The 15,297-nt window shown below is 35.0% G+C and overlaps 1 protein-coding gene and 1 non-coding gene across 2 annotated transcripts; one reads left to right on the plus strand and one right to left on the minus strand.

Moving 5' to 3' along the window:
* Positions 1 to 6,628: 6,628 nt before the first annotated feature.
* Positions 6,629 to 10,094, minus strand: tm4sf5 (transmembrane 4 L six family member 5). Its single transcript, XM_026216554.1, has 5 exons — positions 9,801 to 10,094; positions 8,196 to 8,276; positions 7,628 to 7,770; positions 7,301 to 7,490; positions 6,629 to 7,020 (listed from the first exon to the last, which is right to left on the minus strand). Exons 1-5 carry the CDS (start codon positions 9,969 to 9,971, stop codon positions 7,003 to 7,005), a joined length of 603 nt encoding a protein of 200 aa, XP_026072339.1. The 5' UTR covers positions 9,972 to 10,094; the 3' UTR covers positions 6,629 to 7,002.
* Positions 10,095 to 12,657: 2,563 nt separating this feature from the next.
* LOC113052584 (U2 spliceosomal RNA) lies at positions 12,658 to 12,848 on the plus strand. Its single transcript, XR_003277086.1, has one exon. It is a non-coding gene; the product is annotated as a U2 spliceosomal RNA (small nuclear RNA).
* Positions 12,849 to 15,297: the final 2,449 nt, after the last annotated feature.

A 15,297-nucleotide genomic window follows, 5' to 3' on the forward strand; every position in this document is an offset into this window, starting at 1 on the left:
TAATATTGTAGATTTATCCTAATTGTTAAAGTGTTTAGAAGTTGTTTTATTAATATAATTATTATTTCACATAATCAAAGTTTTATAATGTGTTTAAGATACTCTTAGATCATTACTCCTGGCAAATTCAGTTTTGTTTAACAGAACTACACTTTTAGGCATCAGACAAGTCTCCACAAGTCCCCATGGCTCCAGTTTAAATTCAGGCTTCCAGCACCATTGGACGCTACTTCATAGGGTGAATTTGAATAGCTTGGCAACTTCTGAAGAGTAAAAGATCAAAGAAAGCTCATCTACACTTCCAAGAAAAAGGTGTGACAGCAACATCATACCAGGAAATGTGTATTTACACCCTTATTCATTTTTATTTTCAAGTTGACAGTCTGTTTGCAGGGTGTTGTTTTTTTTTTTTTTTTGCAGTGGAAATTTACAGAGGCAGATTCCAAAGGAGAAACAGATTAGAATTCTGAACAGCAAGCCTGCTGCACAATCTGTGTTGAAGGCCAAGGCCCCCCATTGCTGGTAATTGTGGGATTTCGCACCAATAGCATGAACCCACTTGCCACTGATCGGAGAGAAGCCTGAAGTTTGTCCTAGCTCTGAAGTCTTTTGTTTGAAGGCTGATTCAGGAACAGTGTTAAAAGGATAAATAAATCCAGATCATTTCTTTCAATTCTTATCATCTATAATGGACAGCTGGAATCCGTTTGTCCCAAAAAAAAGTTGCAGTGGGATTTTTTTTTTCCAGTTAATTAAGATCCATATTATTATCTGAACCCAAAACCCTTTTTTCAGTTTATACTCCTACAATCCAAAAAAACAAGCAATTCGGTTTTTTTCTAATTGTTTTTAAGTTCTGTCCAGAAAGTGTCTGTCTTATTTATTTGCTCTCTCTGAATGAAGCCATTTTCATGCTCAAGGTTTTTTGTTTTGTTTTTTTTCTCTCCTGGTCTCACCTGTTTCTCCTGTTTATCATCTCATAATTTTTTTATTAATAATTTTGACATCTACAAGAACAAAGTAAAGAAGAAATTTGCAGTCCTGTAGTAACACACTCAGGTAAATAGTGTCTGAAAGTAGAATCACTCCAAATTTTATTTTCTATAACAAAAACCCTGAAGCCGAAGACAACTGATCTCAGACCTGCATGAAAAAAAGTTTCTTGCTAGCTTTCTAGTAAGACAAAATGAAACTTGGTTCCATTCTATTTCTGATTCTCTCCTTCCACGCTTTTAGAGCAAAATATCTTTATAACTTGAATATTGTTGTTCTGTTTAAACAGTAATAAGGGGCATCCCTAACACTCTTTTTAAAACATGTTCTCCCACGTAAGGAAAATAATGTTGGTCAAGAGCATTAAATGGGATTGGGGATCTGATACTTCATATAAAGTGAAACTTTCACTGCAGGCTGTTTAATGAAATGGTGTTGTTGAGATCAGATATCACAGGACAAGAATAGCAACTGTGCAAACATATCATGTATTATAGTGGGCATACAAAGAAACACCCAAGTTTATAAAATCAGATCATTGATCACAGCTGTTAACAAAAGTTTTCCGTCCGTCAACTGTCTATTGTTGATACACTCAATTTGTTTTGCTTCACCAGATTTACTTTTATCTCTAAAAAGTTGCTGCTTTTGTAATCCAATCACATGGATGGATTTTCCATGGTGTTCTTCACTAGTGTTGATGATTTAGCCAAATCTAATCAACTCTCTCCTGCTTGGTGTGGCATTGTGAGAAAAATAATTAGGGTAAATGTACCTATTAAGTTCAAGCACACTTAAATTTTTGAGATCAGATTATAAAAAGAAAAATTAATTTATTATCCTACTAGTTGATGTCTTAACCAGCTGACATGTTTATTACTATATACCCTTATATAGTTTTAAGTCAATCAGATCATTGCACACTGAGATATGGGTCTCCAAGTGCTCATTGTCTGATGGTCATTTTTAAAGCTGTCTAAAAACTTTCACCAAAAGAGTAGCTCCATAAATGTGTGGGTTTTTTTTTTTAGATGTTTAAGACTTTATTTTGAGTAAGTTTCACTACTTGTTGTAAAATTAAGAGATTAATGTTGAGACTTTTCCATATTATAACCTAGAACTTGAATGTGGGAAATAATTACATTACATCCAAAAGATGTTTTAGCAGCATTTTAGCTAAGTTTTAGCAGCATAGCATAGATGCTACAGAACACAGTTAGCTGACTAGCTGTATAAGATTGTGGGCTATGCTAACATATTACTTCACAGGCATTACTGGTTTGTACTTTTACATCCATAATATTAGGGATGTAACGATTAACCACAAGCTGGTTGAAAATCAATAAGAAATGTGATTATTCTAATCGGTTGAGATGCAAAACAAATCGCGATTCAATTTGGGGTAGGAGTTTTTATGAATTAAAAATTTAGATGGTATTTTTACTTTTCATCTGATCTCATCTTGAAACACTTTAAGCGCCACCTGCTGGCAGAGAGTGAATCTGCATCTCATGCAGATATTTTTTGAAAGTGAAAGGGATGTGACATTCAGCCAAGTAAAGAGCATTGAACACACACCCGGAGCAGCGGGCAGCCAATTATGCTGCGGCGCCCAGGGAGCAGTTTGGGGTTCAGTGCCTTGCTCAAGGGCACCTCAGTCGTGGTATTGCCGGCCTGACCCTTGAACCCACAACCCTAGGGCTAGAAGTTAAACTCTCTCACCACTAGGCCACGACTTAGTGCTATATTATTACCACTAGGCCACGACTTAGTGCTATATTATTATAGTGTTCTATGTAATTCACAAAGAAACGTTTAGAATTTTGTCCAAGCAATAATAAAAGGACAATTTAATTTATAGAAATTATACAGATTATATGATTTCGAAGAAAAAAAAAAAGTGAATAGAGACATGAAATCAAAATCGTGAATCTAATGAACTCATGAGTTGAGTAAATCGTTACATCCCTACATTTTATATAATGACCGTTTATTGCTGGTCTACAGTGCTGGATTTTTTTTTTAGATTTCATGTTATTTTAAGGTGAGTTTAAAGGGTGCAATTCTATGAAAATCACACCGCTTCAGCGTGACATCAATAAGAAAAAGTATAATTTCATAGATATTGTTAATAATAGTTTTTCATTTCAAAATATGTATGAACTTTATACATGACCTAGATTATTTATTTGGCAAAATCCTGTCATGTTTTATAAATATTATATAAAGATTTGGTAAAAATTGTTGCTGCGCCGATTAATCTCAGTGTGCTCTCTTTAAATAGACCATAGACAAGTTGGCATACATTTAAAAATAGGTTTCATAATGAAGCTAGTTTCTATATTGATCCCGATGAATGAAATGTTTTATTGGTGTATTTTATTTGAGAGAGGCAAGACAGGCAAGAGGCAAGAGAGAACAATATCTCCGGCCTTGTCATAGCAACATGAATACACTGGAGTGTCGATTAGCTAAGCTGGCACAAATATTTCCACACCTGTATGATCGCTAGCGGAGAGATGTCTCGTACATTAAAGATTAAGAGAAAGCATTTAATTCCTCGAGAGAATTTGCAACAAAGCTTGGTGTCGATGACCTGGAGTTATACAAAAAGTGACGTAGAGAAAGTTTTCCTAAGCCATGAAAAGAAAGAGTAGCCTAAAAGAACCAAATACATGTGTTTCACATAAATGCTGTTTTGCTTTCAATAAGTGAATTTAAAGGGTATACAATAAATGAAATGCCAAATGAACATACAATAATAAACCTTTTTTTTTATCAAAAGTAAATCATGACATCACATAGATATAAAAATGTGTAACAATTTATCCAATTTAATAAAATAAAGTAACAAACGGACTACAATTTTTTTTTCACATCATGCTAAAGACTGTAGCCCTATTGGGATTACATGGGATTACTATTACCAGATGACCTCAAGTCATTTGCAATAATTGCGGAGGTTGTCTGTGATCTTAATCATGTGCGAATCGGTCATGTCTGTAATTTGTAAAGTAAAAATTCCCCCTCAAAGGACCTACCGTATTTCGCCGAACACTGATGTCATGATAATATTAATATCGTGTGAATCGGCATCTCTATGATCTGGTCTGGAATGGATTTGGTGGGACATATGTCTTTTTTTTATTTTTTTTTTCTGTCCGCCATCTTTCGAGAAGAATAGAGCTGCGTTTAAGTGTTTGATAGTGTTTGGGGTGTTGTCATCATATCGCTAGGCTATCGCTAATTTGCAGAAAGAGAAAGCTGAAAAGGTTCTGAGGTTAATGTGTTACAAATAAATCAAGCATAATTCCAAAACCACACAAAGTCCCTAGATAATACTAATCCCGTGTGAATAGGGTTTATGAGCCATTCACACTTCCCATTAAGGACTGATTATGGTTCTTTTGTATTGAAAACATGATACTTGACTCTGAATGGTTGCTAATCATTATTCTTTTGTCTATGATATTCTGACCATTGGTGCCCGTCTCACACCTAGATTGCCTACACTTCATCATTTCATCGTTGTTGTGTTTAGGGGATACGCGTTGTGAGTTATGTTTACATTTATCTACACCCCACCTCCAGCAGTGCGGGGGTGTTGGAATGTTCAAAAACAGCATACTGTCGTTCAGCCTTTTTTTTTACTTCTTTTTGCCCCCAAACGAATAAGAAAAACAAACTTTGTTTGAATAATATTGGGGCCAGCTGCAAAACTTACTCGTGTGCTGTTGTTTGGCTTCAGTGCACAGAATATCTGCTCTAGTCCAGCTTTTTACCAGTTATACCCTGTTCTCACCCAAAATATCCCCTCCTCAAAATTGTAGACTACACCCCCCCCCCCCATCACCTCAGTTTTGTCCCTGTCAACAATCCACCTCCCCTCCACACAAACTACTCCATGGGTGTGTGTGAGCTCACAAGTCAGTGTCAAGTTCCTACATTCATAACCAATAACGCATATGATGTTACTTGTTGATTTTAGAGGTAATGAATCACACGGAGAAAGATTTTTCATGGTTTCAATCCAATGTATGTTACATTCTTAAAGACAATAAGTCTTTATTGTTCAATGAGAAAACTCAATTCAGTTTAACTTAATTATTTTCTGGTCTGTTTCCTTCTTGTCCTGGGTCATTGTGGATGCTGATGGTTGCTTTGTGTTTGTTCTGACTGGATAATTAATGGATGGTCATTTAATTAGTCTGGTCAGGTCAATGCCACCTCTCAATCTTTATCTTTAACCCATTGAAAGTGCTTAACCTAATCTGCTGTACCTGGTCAAAACCTGACTAGCTTTTTAAAAAGTGCTTGGCATTTATCATTATTCTACACTATCAACAAATATTGGATTCAATATTTTTGTGTATATATATATATATATATATATATATATATATATATATATATATATATATATATATATATATATATATATATATATATATATATATATATGGAACTCATCAGAGCCTATGCAAAAAAATTATAATTTTGGTAATTATTTGAAAAATAAATTTGAAAAAGCTCAGATCAAGTCCTATCAGGTCCAAAAGAAGATACAAAACCTATGTTCATAAAACACAACAACAAGCAGTCGAATAGATTGAAGTCTATTTGGTAATAATACAGCATAACCAGTTTTATTTTAAGTTTTAATCCAACAATATAACATTAACTATATAAGAAAAGAAAATCCTCTTCAGGTAAATAAATGACCAGAACACAACATTAGGGTTAATTATATGTATAGAAAATAGAATAAAACATTTATACATTTATGTCATGCAATTGTGTGTGTCTGCGTGTTCACGTGTGATCTCCAGAACAGAACATCCTTTCCTGGAACACACTGTCATGTTTGAACAAGGTCTATACATTAAGCTGACGTAGTAATATGTACTAGGACATGCTGTTGCTTCTCCTCTTGTGGCTGAGATATTTATGGCATGTTTACAATGATCTGGGCAATCTGTCAGCTTGTTATGAGATTCTGCAGCCTTTATCCTCACATGAGCTTCAAAAGGGTGTTTGTGTGCAGGATTAGCAATTAGAGTGGAGGGCTGCTGTGGTAACAACCATTATGGGCTAAGGGTCAATAGACTCATAAATTCATACAGACATTAATTGGTACTTTAATAGAATCTGAATCTGTTCTTTTTGAAAATGTCCCCTTTTCTTAAAAAAACTCCCTGGTTTCAATGTATGAATATTTTGACAGCTGCAGGTCTGGGTTTCACCAACAGGGGGTTTGACTAACTGTTTTTCTGTATGTGCTGCAAGATCCGGTTTGTTCTGGTGTCAGAGTACAATAGTGAAAAGAGTGAATGACACATGTGTCGAGATGAAGGGAGCAAAGCAAAAAGGACTGTGGTGACTTTATCAGACCATTCAAAAAGCAAATTAAAAACAGACAGCCCATAGTTTCAGAGTCTCACCCCAAATGCAGACTGCAGACTCTAAAAAAATGTATGCTTCCTGCCAAAGAACACCAGAAAAAGAAAGCACTCAGTGTATTTCTGTAACCTGTAGACTAGTGGAAATATTTTTCTCATGCCATCTATTGCCAACTCTAAAGATAGATAATACTCAAGTTAATAACTCATGACACAAAACTAAATTTTATGGCTCATGACAGACTAAATACATGTTAGCAAATTATGTTTATTCTGAAGAAATGTTGTTTTGAATCATTAGGACTTGATGATTTTGTATTCCACAATGCACTTAGTTTATATATATTTAAAAAAAGTACAAATAATTTCTACACAATTTATATCATAAAAGCCAGGTTACCGAGCTTGATATTTGGTTACCATGTACTGCTACAATAGCACTTAACATAATAAAGTTACATAAAAGGTTACATTTATGCACAACATCACTTTTGAGGGATGACATGGATTACAAGTTGTTAGTGTTGTATGAAAGCGCTTGTCCTGTTATGAGGACTCAACATTGAATAATTTTGTATTTGTTTGTTGTTGTTTTCCTCCTCCGTAGATCTTACAGACCTCCCTCATCCTGTTGTACAGAGAACAGAGATCATTACCAATATATGAATAGGGAAACTCATTATTATTTTAGTGTTGAGAGGTCTTAATGTTTACACAGTTAACATTTGTTTGTCTATAGAATTGACCTCAGAGACTACAGTGGTAAGTCTATCGTCAATGATATGTTTAGTAGACAGAAAAAAAGTGATTCTCTTTTACAAGCCAGTCTTTCAAATGTAGTTTTCATTCAAGCAGTTAAACTCACAACTATTTCAATGTTAGTGTAAATGCTGTTACATAAAACTTACCGATTTTCTTTTTCGACAGTCTCCACACAGGCAGCCCACACATCCATTTACAACCTGAATGATACAGAGCATCATCTGGATCAGAGACAGACCCAAAAGTATGGAGAACAGCACGATGTGCCAGAGAACCACATTCTCAGGAAAGATACACTTGGACCATATAGTCTTATCCGCTAGGTAACTGCTGTTCCTGTTACAGCGAGACAAAAAGAAAAGAGAATGAGCTTTAGAAGAGGTGCGGGATAAGACCTGATCTAGTGGTCACACAAAGAGCTGCAATTTCATTGCATTTATTTCATTTTTCTTTTAGGTTTTAGGCGTTCTTACCCTACTGTACCCTCAAAGGGATATCCCCATGTATCAATCCCAACTTGGCATCTTGGCCCAACAGCGAGTGCTGCAATGGCAACACAGGCACAATAGACCGACCCAGCAACGCCAAATACAGACGAGAAAACAGAGTTCAGCATCTGAGCAAAACAAAAACAGCATGAAATGTTAAACCAGTGTCCCTCAAATCTGGCTCATGAGATCCACTTTCCTGCAGAGTTTAGCTCCAACCCTAATCAAAAAAACCTACCTGTGATTTTCTAATGACCCTGAAGACATTTATTAGCAATCACAGGAGTGTTTGATTTGGGCTAGAGCTAAACTCTGCAGGAAAGTGGATCACTGTGTTAAACAATCAAAATATGTTATATACACTGTTTGTAAATAATCTGTACAATACATTTGTGGATATACAAAAGAGAATGCTGTTTTTGTCTAACTGGTGAAAATATTGGCACACTGTACAGCTTCTCCAGTGAGTGTTCCTGTTGTGATCGATAGTGATTTTACATTTTTGGTTACATGGTTACATTTTTAGGTGTTTTTCTGTGTCAGGTTTACTCACACGGCAACGGTTTCCACAGCAACCTGCTCCGCAACAGCCTTTGCCCCCAGCTCTGATGGCTGAGCAGCTTGGACACATCATCTGATCAATAAAAGTGAGTGTAAATTAACTTATCATTAACTGTGATCTCAAGGAGATAAAGGTTGCTGTAAAGCAGTTTAAATGTTATCTGTGTTATTTACTTACTCTTTGATAAACCCTTTAAAAAAAAGAAAAGGTTCTTATTTGGCATCTATGATTCCGTGAAGAACTTTTAACATTCTTCATAGTGGAAAAATGTTCTTTAGATTATTAAAATGTTTTTCACAATTACAAAGTTTGTTCTTTTAAATATCTGTTCAAGTGTTTCTTTGGAGAACTCAAAATTGTTCTTCTGACATCACTGTGAAAAAATACCGTTTTGAAACCTTTATTTTTAAGAGTGCTTGTTTCTTCAAAATGAAAACTCACTCTGCTTTTTCTGTAATATGTTTACTTGCTCATAGCATGATTGTTTGTAAATGAAATTATTGCTCGAAATGAACATGAGCTATTTTACGTAACCTCAGGATTAATGCATCCTGACCATATCCAGGATATTCAATACACTCTCAGAAAAAGAAAAAAAATTCAATAGTCATCTTAAACAGTACCTTTTTAAAGAGTACAAATATGTGCCATCAAGGTACTAATATGTACACTAAAATGTAAATTTTAGGGTTAAATAAGGTATAAGCAAGTACTTTTAAAAGAGTTTCTGCCCCAGATTTTTTTCCATTTTTTTCTGAGAATGTAGTACGAAGTCAAATTGCTCATTGCAGTCATTCTACTTTTGTTTCGTAGTTCTAAGGTTCCTTTATTTTTATTGACTAATATTGATAATTCAGCCATTCTAATTCTCTTTATTGATTAGTGTGCCATATATTATCCTATACATACATGAATAAAGTAAATGGCACAGAAATCTTGTAGCAGTGTGTTTGAAGTATCTGATGTTTGTGGTTAAAACAAAGTTGATGGGTTTGAGTCTTGGTACCGGCAGGGATTGTAGGTGGAGGGAGTGAATGACCATTGCTTTTTTTCCACCTTCAATACTACGACTGAGGTGAGACCCTTGAGCAAGACACCAAACCCCCAACTGCTTCGTGTACGCTAAATCAAAAATGGCTGCCCACCACTCTGGGCATGTGTGTGCTCTTGGATGGGTCAAATGTAGAGCACAAATTCTGAGTATGATATATTATACTTGGCTACATGTCACACCACTTCACTTCTAAAACACCAGGACAAGTCAGTTCATGTTTAGGTTAGTAAATAATACAATTCTTACTGCACACACATTCTCAGAAAAAAATCTGTCACTGCGGTTGTTCCATTTCAAAAGGTACACATTCTAACCTTATTTACTCATACAGGTGGCATATAAGGACCATAAAGATACATATTAATACCTAAAGTGTATATTGTACTTTAATGGTACATATTTGTTCCTTTCAAAAAAGTTACCAACCCGGTGAGAACTTCTGTAGCTTTTTTTCTAAGAGTGCATCTCATAAAAACAAGACAGGTTTGTTTTCTCAGGAAACAAACACCACATTAATGATGAGATAAATCTGAATTACTCACAATTAATCCTCCACCAAGAACACCTCCCATAAGCCAGACTTGAAGGGAAATCTGGTTAGGTTCCAACTGTTCTCCATTAGGGAAGAATAAAAGTATATTTGCTATGATACACAAAAAAGCTGAAGGCAGAAGTATTAGCCCCACTAACCGCGCACACTTTCCAGTACACATTGCGATGGAAATATAAATATATATAATATATATATATATATATATGTATATATAAATCAGGAGAAATTGTTGAAGGCTGTGTTCCCTGAGCAGCACAGGCTCTGACTGATACCAAAAAATGCCCTTTGAGACTTGACAATATTTACAGTGCTTTTATCAGTGCCATATATGGTGCGTTAACAGAATAGCTGGTGGTGGATGAAGTTTCTGCTTTGGTTAATTACTGTTAAACATGTATATTGTGGCTAGTTAATCATTGTAAGGTGTGTGTGGGGACAGTAAAGCCATTTAATAAATCCTGACAGAACAACAACGCCCTGTTTTATAATATCTTGTGTTATAAATGGCAATTAGTGTATCTAGTGTTCCTGTAGCTCTTGCATTAGCAAACACAAGGTTGGGGGTTTGTATCCCAGGGAACATAGGAGAAAAAAAGTCGCTTTGGATGCTTTTGTAAAGGTTAATGATATCCCAGGGAACACATGTTAGGAGAAAAAAAGTCGCTTTGGATGCTTTTGAAAAGGTTAATGATACTTCTGGATTGTCATTTATTTTTTTATCTTATTAATTAACTCGACCATCTTTACTGAAGCAAGCATGATTAAAACACTTATAAATGAATTTAACATAACAGGAATACTGTAACACGTGTGTCTTCAACAATGGCTTTTATAACTAAAACAGTGGTTTGGGTTAAAGACTGTTGTGGTGACTGAAGGGACATCATCTTGTTTATATCTTGGTAATGACCTCACACACACAAATTGAGTTTACATATTTTATGGGGATATTCTATGTCCATAATGGTTTTCATACAGTGCAGACTGTATTTTCTATCACCCTTACTTCGAGCATTTTTGGTTAAAAAAAAAAACTTGAGTATGATTTAAAGGCTTGTTTCCTCATGGGGACCAAAATATTTATATATTTACTGGTGTTATAATACTTGGGACATAATGTAGGGAATACCAGGGAACACGTAAACACACACACACACACACTACACTGTAAAAGTTTGTTGTTATTTATTATACAGTTAACATAAGCAAAATAAAGGCCTCTAACACTAGTTTACTCTGTTATTTTTCTATTCTATCTAGTTTTATTTTTATTTTTTATATAATAAAACAAAACCTTGCTATGTGTACTGCTTTAAGCAAACTGAGACTTCTTATAGTAGTTGCATATCATTGCTCTTTTGTTGATTTTTGATTGTTTCCATTGTCCTCATTTTTTGGATAAAAAGATCTTTGGATAAAAGCGTCTGCTAAATTACTAAATGTAAATTCGAGATAATATTGTAAAAAAAAAAAAAAAAAAAAAAAAAAACTATGTAACTATTCAATTGTAACGAAAATGAAAAGGTTGATAAAATATATGTTTTCAATAACACCTGCAGACCAAGATTTTGAGTCAAAAACTCAAAAATCTAAAAAAAAGGTAAATGAAAACGTAATTTCTGTGACGTAATTAAGGGGCGCACGTGAGTTTGTAGAGCCCGCGACTTCGCGTGAGGTTTTGGTGCTGCGAAGTTATTCTTAACAAGTGTTACAACAGCTCGGGAACAAAGAAAGGTGAGTAATTTATTTGATTTGAAATCAAATTTGCTTCATATCAATCGGATTCAAATGATTATTTGATTAGTTTTGTCGAAGGTGTCGACAATTTGTTCGGTTGGTTTTCGACGTTGCCAGTTTAAATTCAGCTAACGTCATCCAGTTAACACATTGGACAAGTTATTTGAACTCTCCGTATGTTTTTAAAACATCGAGGTTTTGTTTTAACTTGCGTTATATGAAAAAAGTTGTAGGTTGGTGGATGATATTACCTGCGATAACAATTACGGAATTAGCATGAAGATGAATATAATTAGGCCTATGACATTTTGCTAGGTGTGCGTGGTAAACTTGTAGAAGTTAGTTGAGTAAACGTTACGTTTCTAAACATACCAACTCGAAGATGTAACTGTTAAACGTGGTTATGTGCTGATTATGTGTGTGCATGTAACTTAGTGAACTTCAGGTGATATGTTTTTGACGTTTATTGATGCAGTGTTAAAACAGTTGAGGAAAGAAACGCTGCGTGTGGCTGAAGGCGGTTTATCTTTAGGAAAAAGCACGATGCATGAATTTCTTTAGTTATATTGTTGTTGTGTGGCAAAGCTATTTCCTCTAAGTACTGTTATATTTTTATATATGTTTTGTAACGTTGCATAAGTTATTTCGACCTGCGTCAGAGTCGAGTTGGTGGCAGCTTTTTGCAGTTAATTTTTGGTCCACTGGGGGGCAGACCATTTCTGTGTTTTAAGCCATAAGTTCACATAAACGGAAAGATCACGTGCATTTTACCTCTGCTGTCGTGTCCTACGTTTGTATTTTCATCTCCATTTGATACGTTTCATGATGACTGTAGCTTCATTCTATAATACTCCTGGAATTGTATTCGTGTTTCTGATTGGCAAACACGCACCCCATTGTAATATCGACGCTTCCTGTCAGTCTTTGTTGAAGAAAGTACCATTTAAAGAGAAAACTAAATTATACTAAGTAGCAGCAATATGAGTGTTGAGTCTTGATAACATTATGTACAAGAATCTTTTAGGATTAAAAGAAGAAATGTAAATGCTTGCCGTCGTCATATTTACTGTATTAAAGGATGTGGTTCCTCCTGTTGACCGTTTGTAGGTATCGCTTCTCGGCCTTTTGGCTAAGATCAAGTGTAGTATCTGTTCTTATCAGTTTAATATCTGATACGTGCCCTACCCGGGCACCATATATTAAATTGATTTTTGGAGCTGGGAGATGGAATAGGGGCTTGCTCCGTCCACTCCACGCATCGACCCGGTATTGCAGTACTTCCGGGAACGGTGCACCCCCCTAAAATGGTTTAAAAAAAGAAATGGAATGGCTGATAGTGGGAAATTGTGGCTTTAATTAGCGTAATATGTGTGTTAGTGTGTCATCGTGGCAGTATTTATATAGTGTAAATGTTAGTTGTTTGTGTGTTGTGATTATGAGTGTTATTTTTTCCCCCCATAAAAACGGGTACACCTAAAGAGACAGGGAAGCGAAACTTGACTATATTCCAACAATCATTTAAATAAGAACTAAAAACATTTATTTTGGAATTGCTTATGTCAAATTATAGTATTATTTATAAAGATTGACCTAGCTACGTATTGTAGCGCGGTGACGTCATGTATTTTGACGGCACGCTTTACTGCGCATGCGCGTCTTGCAAGCGTCATTACTAGGATTTTTTTTACTTTAGCTCCTATTATTTTGATGGTTTTCGAATGTCTCATTAGAGGTAAAATTGTATAGTCCTAATTATAAATATTTAAAGAGGACATCCGGATGTCTATACTTAATGGATGCTGCTTTGTGTACAGCATTTTCTGCAGAAACCGCTCTATGTCTGCTGCTTCATAACCATTCTCAGACAGTGGATTTATGCTTTTATGCACTCTGTTAGCTCTTAGTTTATACAAATGCAAAAATTGGACCAAATGTTTGTAAGTCGTAACTATGGAAAACAAATGTACTGTGCAATCTAAAAACTCAACACTTTGGACAAGGCAGCCTATGTATAATTGTTTATCATTCTATGAGTTTAGCATTCTGTGAAACTTGGCTTTTTCCTCTTTTTCTTCTTTCAATGTTTTTATTTATGCATTACATTTGTGCATGTTCTTGTGCTTTTTTTCTTTGGCTACTTAAATGTTTAAAGGTTAGTAAAAACAATCATGCAAATAAAATAGTTTGAAATTGAATTTAATGCATACAGTACATAGTCTCCATCCCATATTTTGCCCAGCACCTCATTAAAGCTATCAGAGGATAGCAACATCAATTTATCTTATTAATAATAGAGTAGTCTGACAGCCCGAGGGAAGAAACTGTCCCACAGCCACATGGCGCAGGTCCTGATGCCATGATAGAAAGTTGTCAGAACACACCGTGCATTAGCTTGTGAATGTTGCTGCAAAGCTGCAGACTGCTTAGTGTGCCCATGATGGCCACTGACCACCACCAAATGAGTCAATGGAGCAATGGAAGATGTTTGCCTGGTCTCATGAATAACAGGACGCTGCTCCTGCCTTCTCCAGCATACTTTGGCATCTAATGCTGCTTGTGTTCTTTGTTGAATACACTCCAGTTTATCTAAACTGATTTAGATAAAACAGAATAATCAGTGTTAAAAAGGTATTTACATGGTACACCCGGTGCTTCCCAGAGGTTTGAAATAAACTTGCTGTGGTATGTCTTCTACGTTTGACTCTAAATAATCTGTGACTTTTAACAATATTTTTAGGACTATTTTTTGAAACTCATTTGATATAGATTACGCTGTTTAGGGTGATATGAAGTCCATATCCATTTACCTCAAAATTCGTCAACTGCACCTTTAGCATGCATTTGAAATATTATATTTTATGGGGGAAAAAAAACCTAATGATCACAATTGGTCGTTTCTCTATTTATCTAGACCCCCTTTCACACTGCTATTCTGGAAAATACACGTGTAATGTGTCCCGGCAATTAGGGCTGCAACAAACGATTATTTTGATAATCGATTAATCTAACGATTATTAGAAAGATAAATCGGCTAATCATTGATTATTTCACTGATAATAAATAGAATTTGATTGATTATTCACCTCTTGCAATTAGTTCAAATATTGTTGTACATAACAAATAAATAAAAGGTATTATGTCAAAAAATATTTGACACAAATGAGATAACCGAAAACTTATTTACCATTTAATTACTATATGAAAATTAACTGAATGACACCTCATTCTGCTGAACATCTCTTTTCGTAAGTATTTAATATGGATAAGAAACGAAATAAAATAAAGGTAAGTGATGTTTTATTAATGGACACACAATTTTATTCACAAAATACACTACCAGTCAAACATTTTTGAACAGTAACATTGTTTTTAAAGAAGTATCTTCTGCTCATCAAGCCTGCATGTATTTGATCCAAAGTACAGCAAAAATAGTAAAATTCTGATCTCTGGATCTTTATATTCATCAAAGAATCCTGAAAAAATAAAGTACTCAAATGTAGTGTCAAAAGACCCGGTACTTCAGTAACAAGTCGGTACTAAAAAAATGAAAATTTCACGGTACCAGGTTTCTTTAAGTACCGGTGGTACCGATTACCCTGTCAACCCGGTTCTTCACACATACAGCGCTATGATTTCCGAGAGGAAGAAAACACAGACGGAATATCAAAATCCAGTCATTAAAATAAGTAACATTTTAATTTGGACAGCCACGGAATTTGTCAAAGTTAGCATAAATTAATCAAATCAAA

Source organism: Carassius auratus, chromosome 32, assembly GCF_003368295.1.
Source record: "Carassius auratus strain Wakin chromosome 32, ASM336829v1, whole genome shotgun sequence".
Lineage (NCBI taxonomy): Eukaryota > Metazoa > Chordata > Actinopteri > Cypriniformes > Cyprinidae > Carassius > Carassius auratus.